The 15,719-nt window shown below is 47.9% G+C and overlaps 1 protein-coding gene across 1 annotated transcript in view; it reads right to left on the bottom strand.

Moving 5' to 3' along the window:
• Window positions 1–997: 997 nt before the first annotated feature.
• The window catches only part of LOC141155451 (vomeronasal type-2 receptor 26-like), a 72,532-nt gene continuing 57,810 nt past the window's right edge, over window positions 998–15,719 (bottom strand). The window contains exons 5-7 of the mRNA XM_073642315.1: window positions 4,380–4,592; window positions 3,009–3,132; window positions 998–1,902 (exon numbers count right to left, since the gene is read on the bottom strand). Coding sequence (XP_073498416.1) covers window positions 998–1,902; window positions 3,009–3,132; window positions 4,380–4,592 — 1,242 coding nt within the window. The remainder of the gene's footprint in view (window positions 1,903–3,008; window positions 3,133–4,379; window positions 4,593–15,719) is intronic.

Here is a 15,719-nt window from a genome sequence, read left to right as displayed (position 1 = left end):
ATGCCACAAAGTATCTCTCCTACAATACGCCAAACTGCACAGAGACACGCCTCAAAAATCTGGTACAAGGTAATTTGGAGTGATGAGACCAAAATTGAACTTTTTTGGCCACAACCATAAACGTTACATTTGGAGAGAGGTCAACAAGGACTATGATGAAAGGAACACCATTCCTACAGTAAAGCACGGAGGTGGATCGCTGATGTTTTTGGGATGTGTGAGCTACAAAGGAACAGGAAACTTGGTAAAAGTTGAAGGAAAGATGAATGCAGCACGTTAACAGCAAATTTGCACTCATCAACCCGGAAGCTGCGCATGGGACGTACTTGGACTTTCCAACACAACAACAATCCAAAACACAAGACCAAGTCGACCTGTCATTGGCTAAAGCAGAACAAAATGAAGGTTGTGGAGTGGCTATCTCAGTCTCCTGACCTCAATATCAATTGAACCACTCTGGGGAGATCTCAAGATTGCAGTTCATGCTAGACAGCCCAGGAATTTAAAGGAACTGAAGGATTTTTGCCAAGAAGAATGGTCAGCTTTACCATCTGAGAAATTAAAGAAGCTCATCCACACCTACCACAAAAGACTTCAAGCTGTCATTAATGTTAGAGGGGGCAGTACACGGTATTAAGGAATGGGGTATGGGAACTTTTGATCAGGGTCATTTGGATGTTTTTGGTTGTTATTAAGATTTAAAAAGAGAAAACACAGTCGTTTGACAATAAATGACTTCACCCAACCAATAACCATGAGTGGAGAAAAAGTTCTTTTGTTATCATTCATATTCTCTGAAACAATTCCAAGAAATGAAAAATTCTGCCGGGGTATGTAAAGTTTTGAGCACAACTGTAAGTATGAATATTTTTATTTGTTACTTTTGTTAGAATAGACCTCATTTAGCTGACATTAGTAGTATTAATAGTAGTAGTAGTACAGCTACTTCAGTTCTCAAAATATAAAAATACAATAGAATCACACTTAGTACTTTTTATTATTTTTTTTTAGTAATTTTTATGTGTCTTCTATCATTGAGCTCTGGCTTTAGAAGGATGACATAACATTTTGGGGTAAAAATACACACCAACAATCCTGCTGTAGAGATTAATATGGCAAAAACTTCTACTGCTACCGTGTACTTGCCCTTAGTGCTCAGGTAAGTGGGTATAAAGGACAGCCAAACACTGCAAAACATGAGCATGCTGAATGTGATATGCTGAGCCTCATTGAAGTTGTCTGGAAGTTTTCGAGCTGAGTAGGCGACGATGAAACTTAATAAAGCCAGAAAACCAATATAGGAAATTGCAAGATAAAAGTAGAGCATAGATACATCCATACACTGCAGTATCAGCTTATCATATGATGTCTTACTATCAAATTCTACAATTGGGGGGGCACATATTGTCCAGGTAACACAGATGAGAAATTCCCCTAAAGAACATAAAGTAGTCAAGCCTATGGAGACCCTTGAACCCATCCATTTTTTAAACCTGCTCCCCGGTTTGGACGCATTAAAGGCAGCGATGACTGTAATGGTTTTTCCCAACAGAGAGGATATGGCAACTGAAAATACAAAGAGAAATAGTGAATGTCTCAAGAGGCAGGTGACTTCTGTGGGATGACCAATGAATAAGAGTGAGCAGATGAAGGACAGGATAAGTGCTATGAGGAGGACATAGCTAAGGTGCTGGTTGTTAGCTCTGACTATAGCAGTGTTCCTGTGCTTGACAAAGGTGATCATTACTAAAGTTGAGGCTACAGCAAAGGTTATGGCTATGGTAGCCAAAGTTGATCCAAGATGGTCATCATAAGAGAGATATTCTATGGTCTTTCTTATACAAACAGTCCGGTTTATGCTTGATGAGAAAGTTTCAGGGCACTTTATACAGTTTTCCATTCCTACGATTAAAAAAACATAGTTTAAAACATTCTCATTAATGATATAAATGCAAAATACTATATTTACATCTATCTATGCTTATACCTTCCTACAAGGACCTACTGTAATATCATTCCCTATTAGGGTTGAGCAAGTATGTTCTGTCCGAGTATGCTGCTCCATTCTGACACCCATGTCTTATTATGTTTTCTGAAGCTGTGATTTATTTTAGTGCCTTTCTTCCTGTTATTCCTCCTTGTTTGTGAGCTCGTATTTTGTTTTCTCCAGTGCCACCATGTTCTGTTCATCCATGCATTACAGAGAGAGGGTTTTCCTTTGACCTTCTTTATCACGTCATTTCTCAAAGTCCATTCTGTAAATTACCAAAAAGCTCCTCCATAGCATCTTCTACACTGGATTGTCAAAATGGCCTACATGTTATAGTCCTAGCTAGAGAAGTGTTGCTAGAGAGTTCGCTATCTTCCATTGTTGCTACACATCCCTCAGAGACCTCAGAATGCTATTGATTGCAGATGAGCTGATCACTTTGTGCAACCCTGGTCGACAGACCAGAAAAGTGCTCTCTGGCTATGGACAGGAACCATGTGAATTTCCGTACCCTCATGGATCTCAGGCTCGGCTTATGATTAGCCGAGAAAGAGAGATTTCACCTGTGCATCGGTGAATCAAACACCATAACAATGAACCCAGAAGCACTGGGAATTCACGTAGCTCCCGCCCACGGCCAAAGAGCACTGACCGTAGGGTTGGGCAAAATGATCTGCTCATCTCTATTATTAATACTTTTATGATGCCTTCTGTATATTTTATGTCTCTTATTCATCCTACTGACCCCATCTCTAATACAACAATCTACCTAAAATTATCCATACCTAGTTATTAGACTTTGGCAGATTTGTTTGACTTGAATTTAATTCTTGTCAAATTTAACAAAAAACAATATTCTCCAGAATGCAGATTTTTTGTAATTCGCTCCTCGCAAATTTAGCAAGATGGAGGCTGGTCACCTTTGGCCGCCATTGTGCCAAATTGTAGAGGGCTGACAAAACATTTAAAAAAAACAATCTATCTAATCTGTTACTAATATACTTTGTTTAAACCGCACCAGATATATTTGCTATTTCCCCATCGGAGCATGGAACACAGTCAAAGCAGCAGGGTAACATTCCCATTTGGAGGGATTTTCTTTTTCCATGAGTACATATCTCCCTGCACATGGACTGAGGAATCTTAAAGAAATATAAGTATAAAACAGATCAACAAATCAATATCATTTGACAATTTTGGAAAAAATATAAAATTGTGTGATGTGAAGCTTTCCTATAAAGTCAAAAACATCTCCGTTTATGGAAATCTGGTGAGCTTCTCATGTCAGTGTTGTGATGGTGACATGGAACAACCACTTTAGGGGACACATAATCTATAGCTCACACTATGCAGCAAGGTAGTAAGGTTCAAGCTAATAGGTTTTTTTTATAGTTTTTTATTAATTTAACAATAATTTATAGTAGAGTTGAGCAAAAAAAGATTCACAGGTCCCTGGTTCAATAGCTACATCTGTAGTCCGTTGTCCGCTGCTGCCGGACGAGAACACTGCAAACCTCCAATTACTAGAAAAATTACTAATTATTAAGGCCTTGCGAAGTCATGTCTGTGTCTTACCCCAACATAGTGACATCTGTCATGGGGCCTACTGATCAGAAGAGGCGCTTAACATGCCATGGGCAGTTAGAGATTCCGATTGCTCTGGTCCAGCGCCCTACCAACATGGCTACATGACCAAGGTCTTATAAATCTTTTTGCTCATCTCTAATATACAGTACAAGGAATGTATGACTTATATTAAGGCTGTTGTCTAATTTCTCAAAATTTCCAGAATTTGTAGTTTGAAAGCCAAAGCGTGCCAAATATATTTTTTGCAGTGGTCACTACAAGGAAATAAGCAGAATTTCATGTAGCCGGTGGTAATAATGACTGTCTATGCAAGTCACGGTTTGTTAGAGACTCTTCACTTTGTCTCATAGTGAGAATATCCTCTATGATGTTCATATCCCCCAATAGTTGGGGTTGGTGCCAATTGATTCACACAATCCTGTCCATTGTCTATGACAGTGGCCTGTAGTCGCTGGATAAGAATAGGAGAATTGTCTCTCACCTGATTGTATCTGCTACTCTTTTTTGGATTAGCCGGCCTGGCGCGACGTCACCTATGCATCATGCCACAACAATTCCGTCACGTCAGGCCGTCTAATCAAAAAAGAGTCACCGCACAAGGTAAGAGTTCGTTCTTCAACTCCCGTTCGGCAACTACAGACTACTGTGATATTGAAGAACTGGATCATGCGAATCAATTCGCACCAACCATATTAATGGGCAATATAGACTGAGGAAGTCCTAATGGGACACCTCTTTTAGTAATTGGGTAAATTATTGTTTATTACTTGAATTTATGAATTCTGGAATACTCTGTTCTTACCTTTGTAAAATATGGATTCCACATAATAGCACTTGTATTAATTGCTAATTTCTGTGATGGCAAGAAAGTACCGACGTGCCTGCTCACATCTGTGCCGTTTGGATAAAGGACCCAGTTTAGAATAACAAAGCTATTCACTATATCACCCTGCGGGGTGAAAAAGATGTCTTCTCCCATTTTTCTTACATGAACATGTTTCAAATAAATATTCAGCTAAAGATAAGATAAGATACATGTTCATTTTACTTGTTAACTTTACTCATTGTGGCACATTCATGTGATATTGTACTGCTTATTTGACTGTTTCTGTAACTTCCATAGACTCCAAGTTCACGGAACTACTGCCAGCTGCCTATTCTGCAGAATGGAGTGGAACATTGGCTTTCTCATAGTTGAGGTGGCAGAGGAAGGACTTCTACCTAACAGACATGTTTCGTTTAAATCATAAAGTTTTTTGTATAATTTTATAATTACAGCCCCCATTGTAAAACCTTTAAAAGAGGTTGTCTCAAATTAAAGCAAACCCAGTGATCATCTGATTGATCCAGGTCCAGGTTTAGAAATCTCTGATGCTAGCCAGCCTGTTTAGAGGAAATGTAGTGCTACATGCCACAGCTGACCATCCAGAAGCCTCTGCAGAGGAACATAGTGCTACACGCCACAGCTAACCATATAGCTGTCTCTGCAGAGGAAAGTAGTGCTACACGCCACAGCTAACCATATAGCAGCCTCTGCAGAGGGGTGTAGTGCTACATGCCAAAACTATCCATACAGTAGCCTCTGCAGAGGAGTGTGGTGCTGCCTGCCAGAACTATCCATACAGTAGCCTCTTCAGAGGAGTGTAGTGCTACATGCCAAAACTATCCATACAGTAGCCTCTGCAGAGGAGTGTGGTGGTACATGCCAGAGCTGACCATCCAGCAGCCTCTGCAGAGGAAAATAGTGCTACATGCCACAGCTAACCATATAGCAGCCTCTACAAAGGAGTGTGGTGCTACATGCTAAAACTATCCATACAGTAGCCTCTGCAGAGGAGTGTGGTGCTACATGCCAAAACTATCCATACAGTAGCCTCTGCAGAGGAGTGTGGTGCTACATGCCAAAACTAACCATACAGTAGCCTCTGCAGAGGAGTGTGGTGCTACATGCCAGAGTTGACCATCCAGCAGCCTCTGCAGAGGAGGCCTGTTGGGGATATAAAAAGGGAAGGTGGAGCTACCCAGTCAGTCAGTCTGCTGCAGCCAGAGAGGTTGTCAGGTCAGTACAGACTCAGTGAGCTCAGTTAGTGAGCCTAGGGCGTGCCGACGCCAAAAGAGCGTGAAGAATAGCGAGGCCTACTGCCCGCGTGAAGCCTAGTGAGGGCCCCGAGCGTGGCCAAAGCCGAGTGGAGTAAGCAAGCTACATAGGGGGCAGAGGAGCTTAACTAGCTCACCCTAAAACCATTTACCGGACACCGGGTCCGCGTCTGCAGGGATCCTTTACATCCAGCAGAAATAACCGGAACCCCTGGAGAACTATATGTCCCAGGAACACCAAAAGCTGATTACGTATCCGGGTCAGGAGTCACGGAGGCCCAAGAGACCAGGGAGTGTGATCTCCAGCAGAAGGCCCTACCACCAGGTCAGCAGGTGCAAGACAGAAACTAAGTTAGGCCTAGCACCAAGCAGGTCAGAAACTTGTCAAAGAAAGGCAAAGAACAGGAGGCCCCACACCCGCTCACTGGAGAGAGTCCTGATATGCACCCTTCACCCTGAAGTACCCTGGACTTTGCCAGAAACACCACCAGTAAAGGTACTGAAGTGAACTGTTGTGTGTGTGCCTATTCTTCCTCTGACCCGGCTGGGTCCCCTCTGTCCTGTATCCCTACACTTATGCTGCCCTGAGGCCCCGCTCCACCTGTGGGGAGCCGCACCAACTAAGCTGCCTGAACACCGGCCTCAGAGGACTGTAGCAGCGCTGGTGATCTTCACCAGACACCACGGGTGGCGTCACGAACATTCCCTAACACATATAACTTCCCCCCTTTCTTTAAAGAGTGACCCCAGGGTACGGGCCCGGGAGCCGACCACCGCGACATCCCCCAAGGTCAGGCAACAACAAGGCCTAGGCGCCGAGTCGTCTCCATCCCCTGGGCGTGTCATCTCTTCCTGGCGTCACGAACAGGATTCCGTGCCCGCTGCAATGACGGAGTGTTGTGCCCGTTGCCACTGGGTACTGTGCACCTTTAATCAGAACTGTGTATTTAACTGTGGCGAAGAACACCGCCATTGTTGTGCCGCCGAGCGGGAAGAAGGGCGTAGCCGCGGGAAACTGAGAGGTGTACCTGCTGAAGCGCGCGAATCCCCGGACACGCCCCACGCCTCGACGTCAAACCAGGAAGCGCCAGGTCCTCGAAGGAGCCCCAGCTAGCGCTCTGACGTAGGACGCAAATGACGCAAGGTCCTGAAGGAAGACCGTCACCTGCGGAGCTGCGGCCTACAGGAAGAAAAGAAAAGAAGGTAGGCCATGGTTCACTAGGGGGGCGCCAGAATGTCCGAAGAACAGCACAATGCCAGAGTACCGGTTAACCGCCCTGATGAACATCCCGCGTCCGGCGCCGAGCAGGCCGGAGCAGCGGCTCCACCAGCAGGGCTTGTAACCCCTGTCATACCCATGGCCCTACCGTACATCCCTGGAGCGAAGTGGCTCCTCCAGTACAGCAGCAAACCAGATACCCTGTCTGGATTCAAAAGGAAAATATGTGGTATACTGGACATGTACTCTATGACAGGCAAGCAAAGAGCCGCTGTTGTATTGGGACAATTGACTGGTGCTGCGGAGCGAGAAGTAGAAACCTGGTCGACCGCAGACCAGGAGTCAGTGTCCGCAATCTTTAAAAAGTTACCGACTGTCTTTGAGGATCGTACTGAGACAGACCTCCGGATGAGGTTCTACAACTGCTCTCAGCAACCGGAGGAAAGTGTTCGGGACTATGCCTGGCGTTTACAAGGGGCCCTGCGAGCTCTGAAACAGGTTAGTCCAACCAGCATCAATAATGAAAATAAAATGCTGAAGGAACAGTTTATCCGGGGACTGAGGTCTCAAGAGGAGAGCAAGACTGTGCGTTGGTGGTCCCTGGATCATCCAGATGCCACCTTTGACACCCTTAAGGACATGGCTATAAAAGGACTGTAGCCCCTGGAAACAACTGCTATCCAATGTTAAAAGGGTGGGGCCACCCCAGTGCCTGCAGCATTTACCTTTTCCCCGGTGGCTGCTGAAGCCAAGGTTCCAGCAACGTCCCCTAGTGAGCTGGACAGCCTGCGCCCTGAAGTGCGTCGGTTGAGCAAAACCCTGACCACTGTACTGAGTGCCCTGCAGCTGCGGACGGAGCCCGAGGAGGAAGGAAGTATCCTGCTAGCTGACAGCCCTGAGGATGTCCCCTGGATGAGAAGGAGGAGGAGGACAGCGCCACCCCCTGGGAGGACCAGCGACCAAAGCCGCCCGCCGAAGGACCCTGTCTGCCACCGCTGCCACAAGACAGGTCACGCCATCCGGAGCTGTCCTTTAAATGAGCAAACCCTGGGGCCGCGGGCCGACACCCAGGAGTAGACCCCTCAGGCCCATCAAACTGGTACCGCAGGTTCGTGGGAGGAAGACCTTTCCTGTCCTTCGTGCTGGACGGCATCGCGACACCTGCTCTGCTGGACACAGGATCTCAGGTAACCATCATGCCTGATGTCCTCTAAAAAGGTTCTGGTCCATAGACGAACTTCACCCACCAGATCCAAATCTTTCCGCGTATGCCTCAAACGGCCTCCCCCTTAACCTAGTCGGAGTTAAGGATGTGGCAGTAAAGGTGGGAAGAGTGGAACTGAAGGACCAGGGACTAATTGTAGTAGAGACTAATCCTGATGATACAGACTTGTATATGGTACTTGGCATAAATATTGTTAGTAACTGTTTGGCAGAAGTGTTGTTCTTGCTCCAACAGATAGCTGACACTGCCAGACCAGGGCAGAGAAGGGCGCTCCAGAAAGAGATCCGCGATATTATGTACCAGCAACAGGTAAAGCTAACAGGAGGTGAAATTGGTAATGTACGGGTGACAGACCCGGTACCCAATGTGATTCCCCCACTGAGTGAAATGCTGATTTGGTGTAGAGCAGCAATGGGTCTCAAAGGACGGAGCTACCAGGCGGTAGTGGAGCCCCTTAGCTTAGAGCATAGACCTACACTCTTAACTGCCAGAGTGGTAGTGGATGTACGCAATGGGAGGGTGCCCGTCTGTTTTCTGAACTATAGGGAGGACGAGGTTAGATTACCACGCTATGCCACTGTTGCCAACCTGTACACAGTAAATAACAACTCCATACACACGGCGGAGTCCTTAACCTCACCAGACGAAGTGGAGGATAATGACCTGGCAACCCAGGTGGAGGATTGGTGTCAACAACTCCATGTTGGGACAGACACCACTCCTGTCCATCAGAAGCAGGGTGTACATCGGGTGGTTCAGCAATACGCGCAGGTATTCAGTAAGCACCCACTTGATTTTGGGAGGATTAAGGGGGTACAACATCATATCCTCACAGGTGACCCTCCACCCATCAAAGAACGTTACAGGCCTATACCACCAGCACACTGCCAGAAGGCGAAGGAGATGTTGCATGACATGAAGAAGGCAGGGGTAGTAAGGGATAGTTGTAGTCCCTGGACAGCTCCCCTAGTTCTAGTCAGGAAAAAGAACGGAAGCATGAGAATGTGTGTAGATTACAGACAAGTAAATCGCATTACACATAAAGATGCATACCCTTTACCACGTATAGAGGAATCCCTGGCTGCCTTAAAGTCTGCAAATTACTTCTCCACCCTTGACCTCACTAGTGGGTACTGGCAAGTAGCTGTTGCTGAGGAGGATCGGGAGAAGACGGCCTTCAACACCCCGATGGGACTCTGCTAGTTCAATAGTATGCCGTTTGGACTCTGCAACACCCACGGAATGTTCCAGAGATTGATGGAGTGCTGTTTGGGACACCGCAACTTCAAGACTGTACTACTATACCTGGACGACGTGATAGTATACTCCAAAATGTAGGAGGACCACTTGAAGCACCTGGTGGAGGTGTTTTAGTCGCTGTCCCGGTATGGGATGAAGCTGAAGCCCTCAAAGTGCCACCTGCTCAAGCGAAAGGTACAGTACCTGGGGCACATCGTTAGTCCAGAGGGAGTAGCACCAGACCCGGAGAAGGTCACTGCCATCCAGAAATTGCCGGAGCCAAAGAGCCTCAAGGAGGTACGTCAGTTCCTGGGACTAGTCGGGTATTACCGGATGTTTGTGAAGGACTATACCAAGAAAGCGGTGCCTTTACAAGATCTCCTGGTAGGACAGTCCGGGAGAGGCAGAAACCCCCCGTTCCAGTGGGGTAAGGAGCAAGCTGAATCCTTTAAGGTGATGAAGGAGATCCTGACCGGCGAAGAGATCCTAGCCCACCCTGACTACAGCCAACCGTTCCTGCTGTACATAGATGTCAGCAACGAGGGATTAGGAGCTGTGTTAAGTCAGAAGCAGAATGGCCGAGAGAAGGTGATCACCCATGCAAGCAGGAAGCTCCGCCCGACCGAGAGGAACCCAGAGAACTATAGCAGCTTCAAGTTGGAGTTCCTGGCCCTGGTCTGGGCCATCACCGAGCGGTTCAAGCACTACCTAGCCTCCAGTAAGTTCACTGCCTTCACTGATAATAACCCCTTGACTCATCTGGAAACAGCCAAGTTAGGAGCCATGGAACAACGATGGATCGCTCGACTGTCAAACTACCAGTTCACCATTATGTACCGGGCAAGCCGCAAAAATACCAACGCCGATGCCCTGTCCAGGATACCTCACCAGTCGGACACTGAAGAAGAAATGGATGACTTGGAGGAGATTGAACTACCTGCTTTCCACCATAATGGAATGGTCCACGAGCAACGAGCCTCCAGGAGGCATCGCGGTAAGATGTTAAACCCCCTGCCTCACAACAGCTGGAAGGAGACCCAGGACAGCGACCCGGTTGACAGCCGTATCAAAGGGCTGATAACCCAAGAAGGTTCCTCCCTGGAGAAGGACACGTCTCTACAAGCCAAGCAGCTGTGGAATGAGAAGAGCCCGTTGTTCATCTATAGAGAGAAACTGTGCCGGAGGTACGTCAACCCCAAAACTCATGAGATGGTATGGCAGGTAGTGGTGCCCAAGACAGACATCCAGATGGTGTTGGAAGCCTACCACGATCAGGCGGGGCACTTTTGCTGGAAGAAGCTAGAAACCCTGCTGAAGTGTCGGTTTTATTGTGTAGGAATGCGCAGTTCCATTGAGAGGTGGTGCAGGAATTGTGGACCCTGTAGCATCAGAAGAAAAGACTACAGCAGCCAGAAGGCACCCCTGCAACCCATCAAGACAACTCAACCTTTGGAGATCGTGGCCCTGGATCATGTCAAGCTGTCACCCAGCATGTCAGGATATTCCTATGCCCTGACCATGGTGGATCACTACTCCTGGTTCCTGGTGGTCGCCCTCGTCAAGGATCTGACGGCAGAAACTGTGGCGAAGACATTTCAGGCGTATTTCTGCAGGCCCCATGGATACCGGGAGCAGGTGCTGACGGATCAAGGCTCAGCCTTTGAAGCCGAACTGTTCAAGGAGTTCTGCCATCTGTACGGGTGTAAAAAGATCCAGACTACACCGTACCACCCCCAAACCAACTCTGTGAAAAGATGAATAACATCATCATCGACCTGCTGAAGACCTTACCACTAGAGGAGAGAAATCAGTGGCCAGACCTACTACCTGACCTGGTAGATCTGTACAACCACATACCTGTGAGTTCCACCAATTGTACTCCAGCATATCTCATGCGAGCAAGACCCGGGAAGTTGCCCATGGACCTGCAGCTTGGGGTAGTAGAACCAGAAGCAGATATGTCCACTGAGGACTGGGACACGACCAGACAGGAGCAGTACAGAAGAGTATAGGCCTATGTCGAAGACAGTCTCACTCGGGTAAGGGACAAGCAGGAAGCCTACTACAATAAAAGTGCGCCCGCAGAACCCTTCACACCAGGAGAAGTGGTGTTAAAGAGGAAAAGGAGAAACCATAAACTTGATGACGAGTGGGAGAGAGAACCCTACACTGTGTTAAATTCAAGATTTGATAACAAGAAGACCTGTTTGATTAGCAAATACGGAGGAATAACAACTGCAACGGTATCTAGAGACCATCTGAAGTTGTGTCCAGACCTGCTAAAGCCCCAAGAAGAAGTGCCTCTCACCGTACCGGAGGAGCCTAAAGAAGCAGTACTCCATACTGACTTAGGAGATTTCCTAGAAGATTGGCCTCAACTAGGAGGAGCAGTAATAATAACTGTGATCCACTTCTTTCAACAGCCAGAAGACCCTCCACAGCAAGTAGAATCTGTAAGTGCTTTAGAGGAGCCTGCTCAAGAAGAATCCCCAGAAGAAGGATCCCCGGTTGGAGCAGAGCAAGAAGGCCCAGCCAATGGTATACTTGCCAGTCCCTTAGAGAGGTTAAGGCAACCCTGCAGTCCCCCAGCACTTAGAACTGACAGAATGAGAGGTAGTGCAAACACTAGTGCCTCACGCATCCCAGTACCAAGTAGGTCGACACGTAGCACACGAGGTCAGACCCCTGTCAGATACAGAGAATAGAGAAGGAAACTCTGACAGTGTAGATAGTTGCCCCTGGGGTTTTGTCTTATGTATTTTCATGTATGTGTATTTTGATATGTGCTTTGCCTTACTAATGGACAATTTAAGTGATATGGACACTTCCCTTGTTAACTCTAGTTACCCGTAAGGGTACATAAAGAACTTTGCGGCTGAGGACTGTGTGCAGCCCAAAACCTGTTTGCTGTAAATAGTTGCACTCCCTGGAGTGCCCCTTTAGGTGACCTCAGAACAAAAACCTATCTGGCGTGGCAGAAGTGGAGGTCCAACTCAGGATCGCCATGCCCTGCAGCCACCCCAGGGCCTACGTTGAGGGTTTGCTTTGGACAGGTCCCTCAAGCTACCAAGTACTCTAACCTGTGAGATGGACATCCTATCGGGGAACCTCACCAGAAGATACTTGAATTCTGAGGTTGCTTATTGAATTGTACATATCTATTTATTGTTTATAATGTTTTATTATGCCGCGTTCAAGCAAAGTGCCTCCCATAAAGGGAAGAGTTATTGTTATTGTTGTTATAAAGAATTACTTCAGTCCGGGAGTACTGAGCTTTGCTGGGGGGAATGTGGCGCCCTGCTGCGCATTGGTGCCACAGATCCCAGAGGGGTGCATGGACGGATTCCTCCACAAGAGGCCCTCATAGCATCCACACACCTCCACCTTCCACCTCAGACCACCAGAGGGAGCCCGTTAGGGATATAAAAAGGGAAGGTGGAGCTAGGCAGTCAGTAAGTCTGCTGCAGCCAGAGAGGTTTTCAGATCAGTACAGACTCAGTGAGCTCAGTTAGTGAGCCTAGGGCGTGCCACGCCAAAAGAGCGGTGAAGAGTAGCGAGGCCTACTGCCCGTGTGAAGCCTAATGAGGGCCCCGAGCGTGGCCGAAGCCGAGTAGAGTAAGCAAGCTACATAGGGGGCAGAGGAGCTTAACTAGCTCACCCCAAAACCATTTACTGGACATCGGGTCTGCGTCTGCAGGGATCCTTTACATCCAGCAGAAATAACCGGAACCCCTGGAGAACTATATGTCCCAGGAACACCAAAAGCTGATTACGTACCAGGGTCAGGAGTCATGGAGGCCCAAGAGACCAGGGAGTGTGATCTCCAGCAGAAGGCCCTACCACCAGGTCAGCAGGTGCAAGAAAGAGACTAAGTTAGGCCTAGCTCCAAGCAGGTCAGAAACTTATCAAAGAAAGGCAAAGAACAGGAGGCCCCACACCCGCTCACTGGGGAGAGTCCTGATATGCACCCTTCACCCTGAAGTACCCTGGACCGTGCCAGAAACACCACCAGTAAAGGTACTGAAGTGAACTGTTGTGTGTGTGCCTATTCTTCCTCCGACCCGGCTAGGTCCCCTCTGTCCTGTATCCCTACACTTACGCTGCCCTGAGGCCCTGCTCCACCTGTGGGGAGCCGCACCAACTAAGCTGCCTAAACACCAGCCTCAGAGGACTGTAGCAGCGCTGGTGATCCTCACCAGACACCACAGGTGGCGTCACGAACATTCTGTATCCCATATAACTTCCCCCCTTTCTTTAAAGAGTGACCCCAGGGTACGGGCCCGGGAGCCGACCACCGCGACCTCCCCCAAGGTCAGGCAACAAGGCCCAGGCGTCGAGTTGTCCCCATCCCCTGGGTGTGTCAGTAGTACATGCCAGAGCTATCCATACAGTAGCCTCTTCAGAGGAGTGTGGTGATACATGCCAAAACTATCTATACAGTAGCCTCTGCAGAGGAGTGTGGTGCTATATGCCAAAACTATCCATACAGTACCCTCTACAGAGGAGTGTGGTGCTACATGCCAAAACTATTCATACAGCAGCCTCTGCAGAAGAGTGTGGTGGTACATGCCAGAGCTGACCATCTAGTAGCCTCTGCAGAGGAAAATAGTGATACTTGCCACAGCTAACCATATAACAGCCTCTGCAGAGGAGTGTGGTGCTACATGCCAGAACTATCCCTACATTAGCCTCTGCAGAGGAGTGTGGTGCTACAAGCCAGAACTATCCATACAGCAGCCTCTATGGAGGAAATGTAGTGCTAGATGCCGGGGCTAACCATACAACAACCCTTGTGGAGAAAATGTAGTGCTACATGCCGGGGCTAACCATACAGCAGCCTCTATGGAGGAAATGTAGTGCTACATGCCAAGGCTATCCATACAGCAGCCTCTATGGAGGAAATGTAGCGCTACATGCCGGGGCTAACTATACAGCAGCCTCTATGGAGGAAATGTAGTGCTACATGCCGGGACTAACCATACAGCAGCCTCTATGGAGGAAATGTAGTGCTAGATGCCGGGGCTAAGCATACAACAACCCTTGTGGAGAAAATGTAGTGCTACATGCCGGGGCTAACCATACAGCAGCCTCTATGGAGGAAATGTAGTGCTACATGCCGAGGCTAACCATACAGCAGCCTCTGCAGAGAAAAAGTAGTGCTAGATGCCGAGGCTAACCATATAGCAACCTTTGCAGAGGAAATGTAATGCTACATGCTGGGGTTAACTATCCAGCAGCCTCTGCAGAGGAAATGTAGTGCTAGATGCCGGGGATAACTATACAGCAGCCTCTGCAGAGGAAATGTAGTGCTAGATGCCGGGACTAACCATAGAGCAGCCTCTGTGGAAGAAATGTAGTGCTAGATGCCGGGGCTAAGCATACAACAACCCTTGTGGAGAAAATGTAGTACTACATGCCGGGGCTAACCATACATCAGCCTCTATGGAGGAAATGTAGTGCTACATGCCGGGGCTAACTATACAGCAGCCTCTGCGGAGAAAAAGTAGTGCTAGATGCCGAGGCTAACCATATAGCAGCCTCTATGGAGGAAATGTAGTGCTAGATGCCGGGGCTAACCATACAGCAGCCTCTATGGAGGAAATGTAGTGCTACATGCCGGGGCTAACCATACAGCAGCCTCTGCAGAGAAAAAGTAGTGCTAGATGCCGAGGCTAACCATATAGCAGCCTTTGCAGAGGAAATGTAGTGCTACATGCTGGGGTTAACTATCCAGCAGCCTCTGCAGAGGAAATGTAGTGCTAGATGCCGGGGATAACTATACAGCAGCCTCTGCAGAGGAAATGTAGTGCTAGATGCCGGGGCTAACCATAGAGCAGCCTCTGTGGAAGAAATGTAGTGCTAGATGCCGGGGCTAAGCATACAACAACCCTTGAGGAGAAAATGTAGTACTACATGCCGGGGCTAACCATACATCAGCCTCTATGGAGGAAATGTAGTGCTACATGCCGGGGCTAACTATACAGCAGCCTCTGCGGAGAAAAAGTAGTGCTAGATGCCGAGGCTAACCATATAGCAGCCTCTATGGAGGAAATGTAGTGCTAGATGCCGGGGCTAACCATACAGCAGCCTCTATGGAGGAAATGTAGTGCTACATGCCGGGGCTAACCATACAGCAGCCTCTGCAGAGAAAAAGTAGTGCTAGATGCCGGGGCTAACCATACAGCAGCCTCTATGGAGGAAATGTAGTGCTACATGCCGGGGCTAACCATACAGCAGCCTCTGCAGAGAAAAAGTAGTGCTAGATGCCGGGGCTAACCATACAACAGCCTCTATGGAGGAAATGTAGTGCTACATGCCGGGGCTAACCATACAGCAGCCTCTGCAGAGAAAAAGTAGTGCTA

The sequence above is a fragment of the Phyllobates terribilis genome, unplaced genomic scaffold, assembly GCF_046119375.1.
Source record: "Phyllobates terribilis strain yellow unplaced genomic scaffold, ASM4611937v1 Scaffold_7__3_contigs__length_470593459, whole genome shotgun sequence".
Lineage (NCBI taxonomy): Eukaryota > Metazoa > Chordata > Amphibia > Anura > Dendrobatidae > Phyllobates > Phyllobates terribilis.
This window is presented reverse-complemented; position numbering and strand designations above follow the sequence as displayed.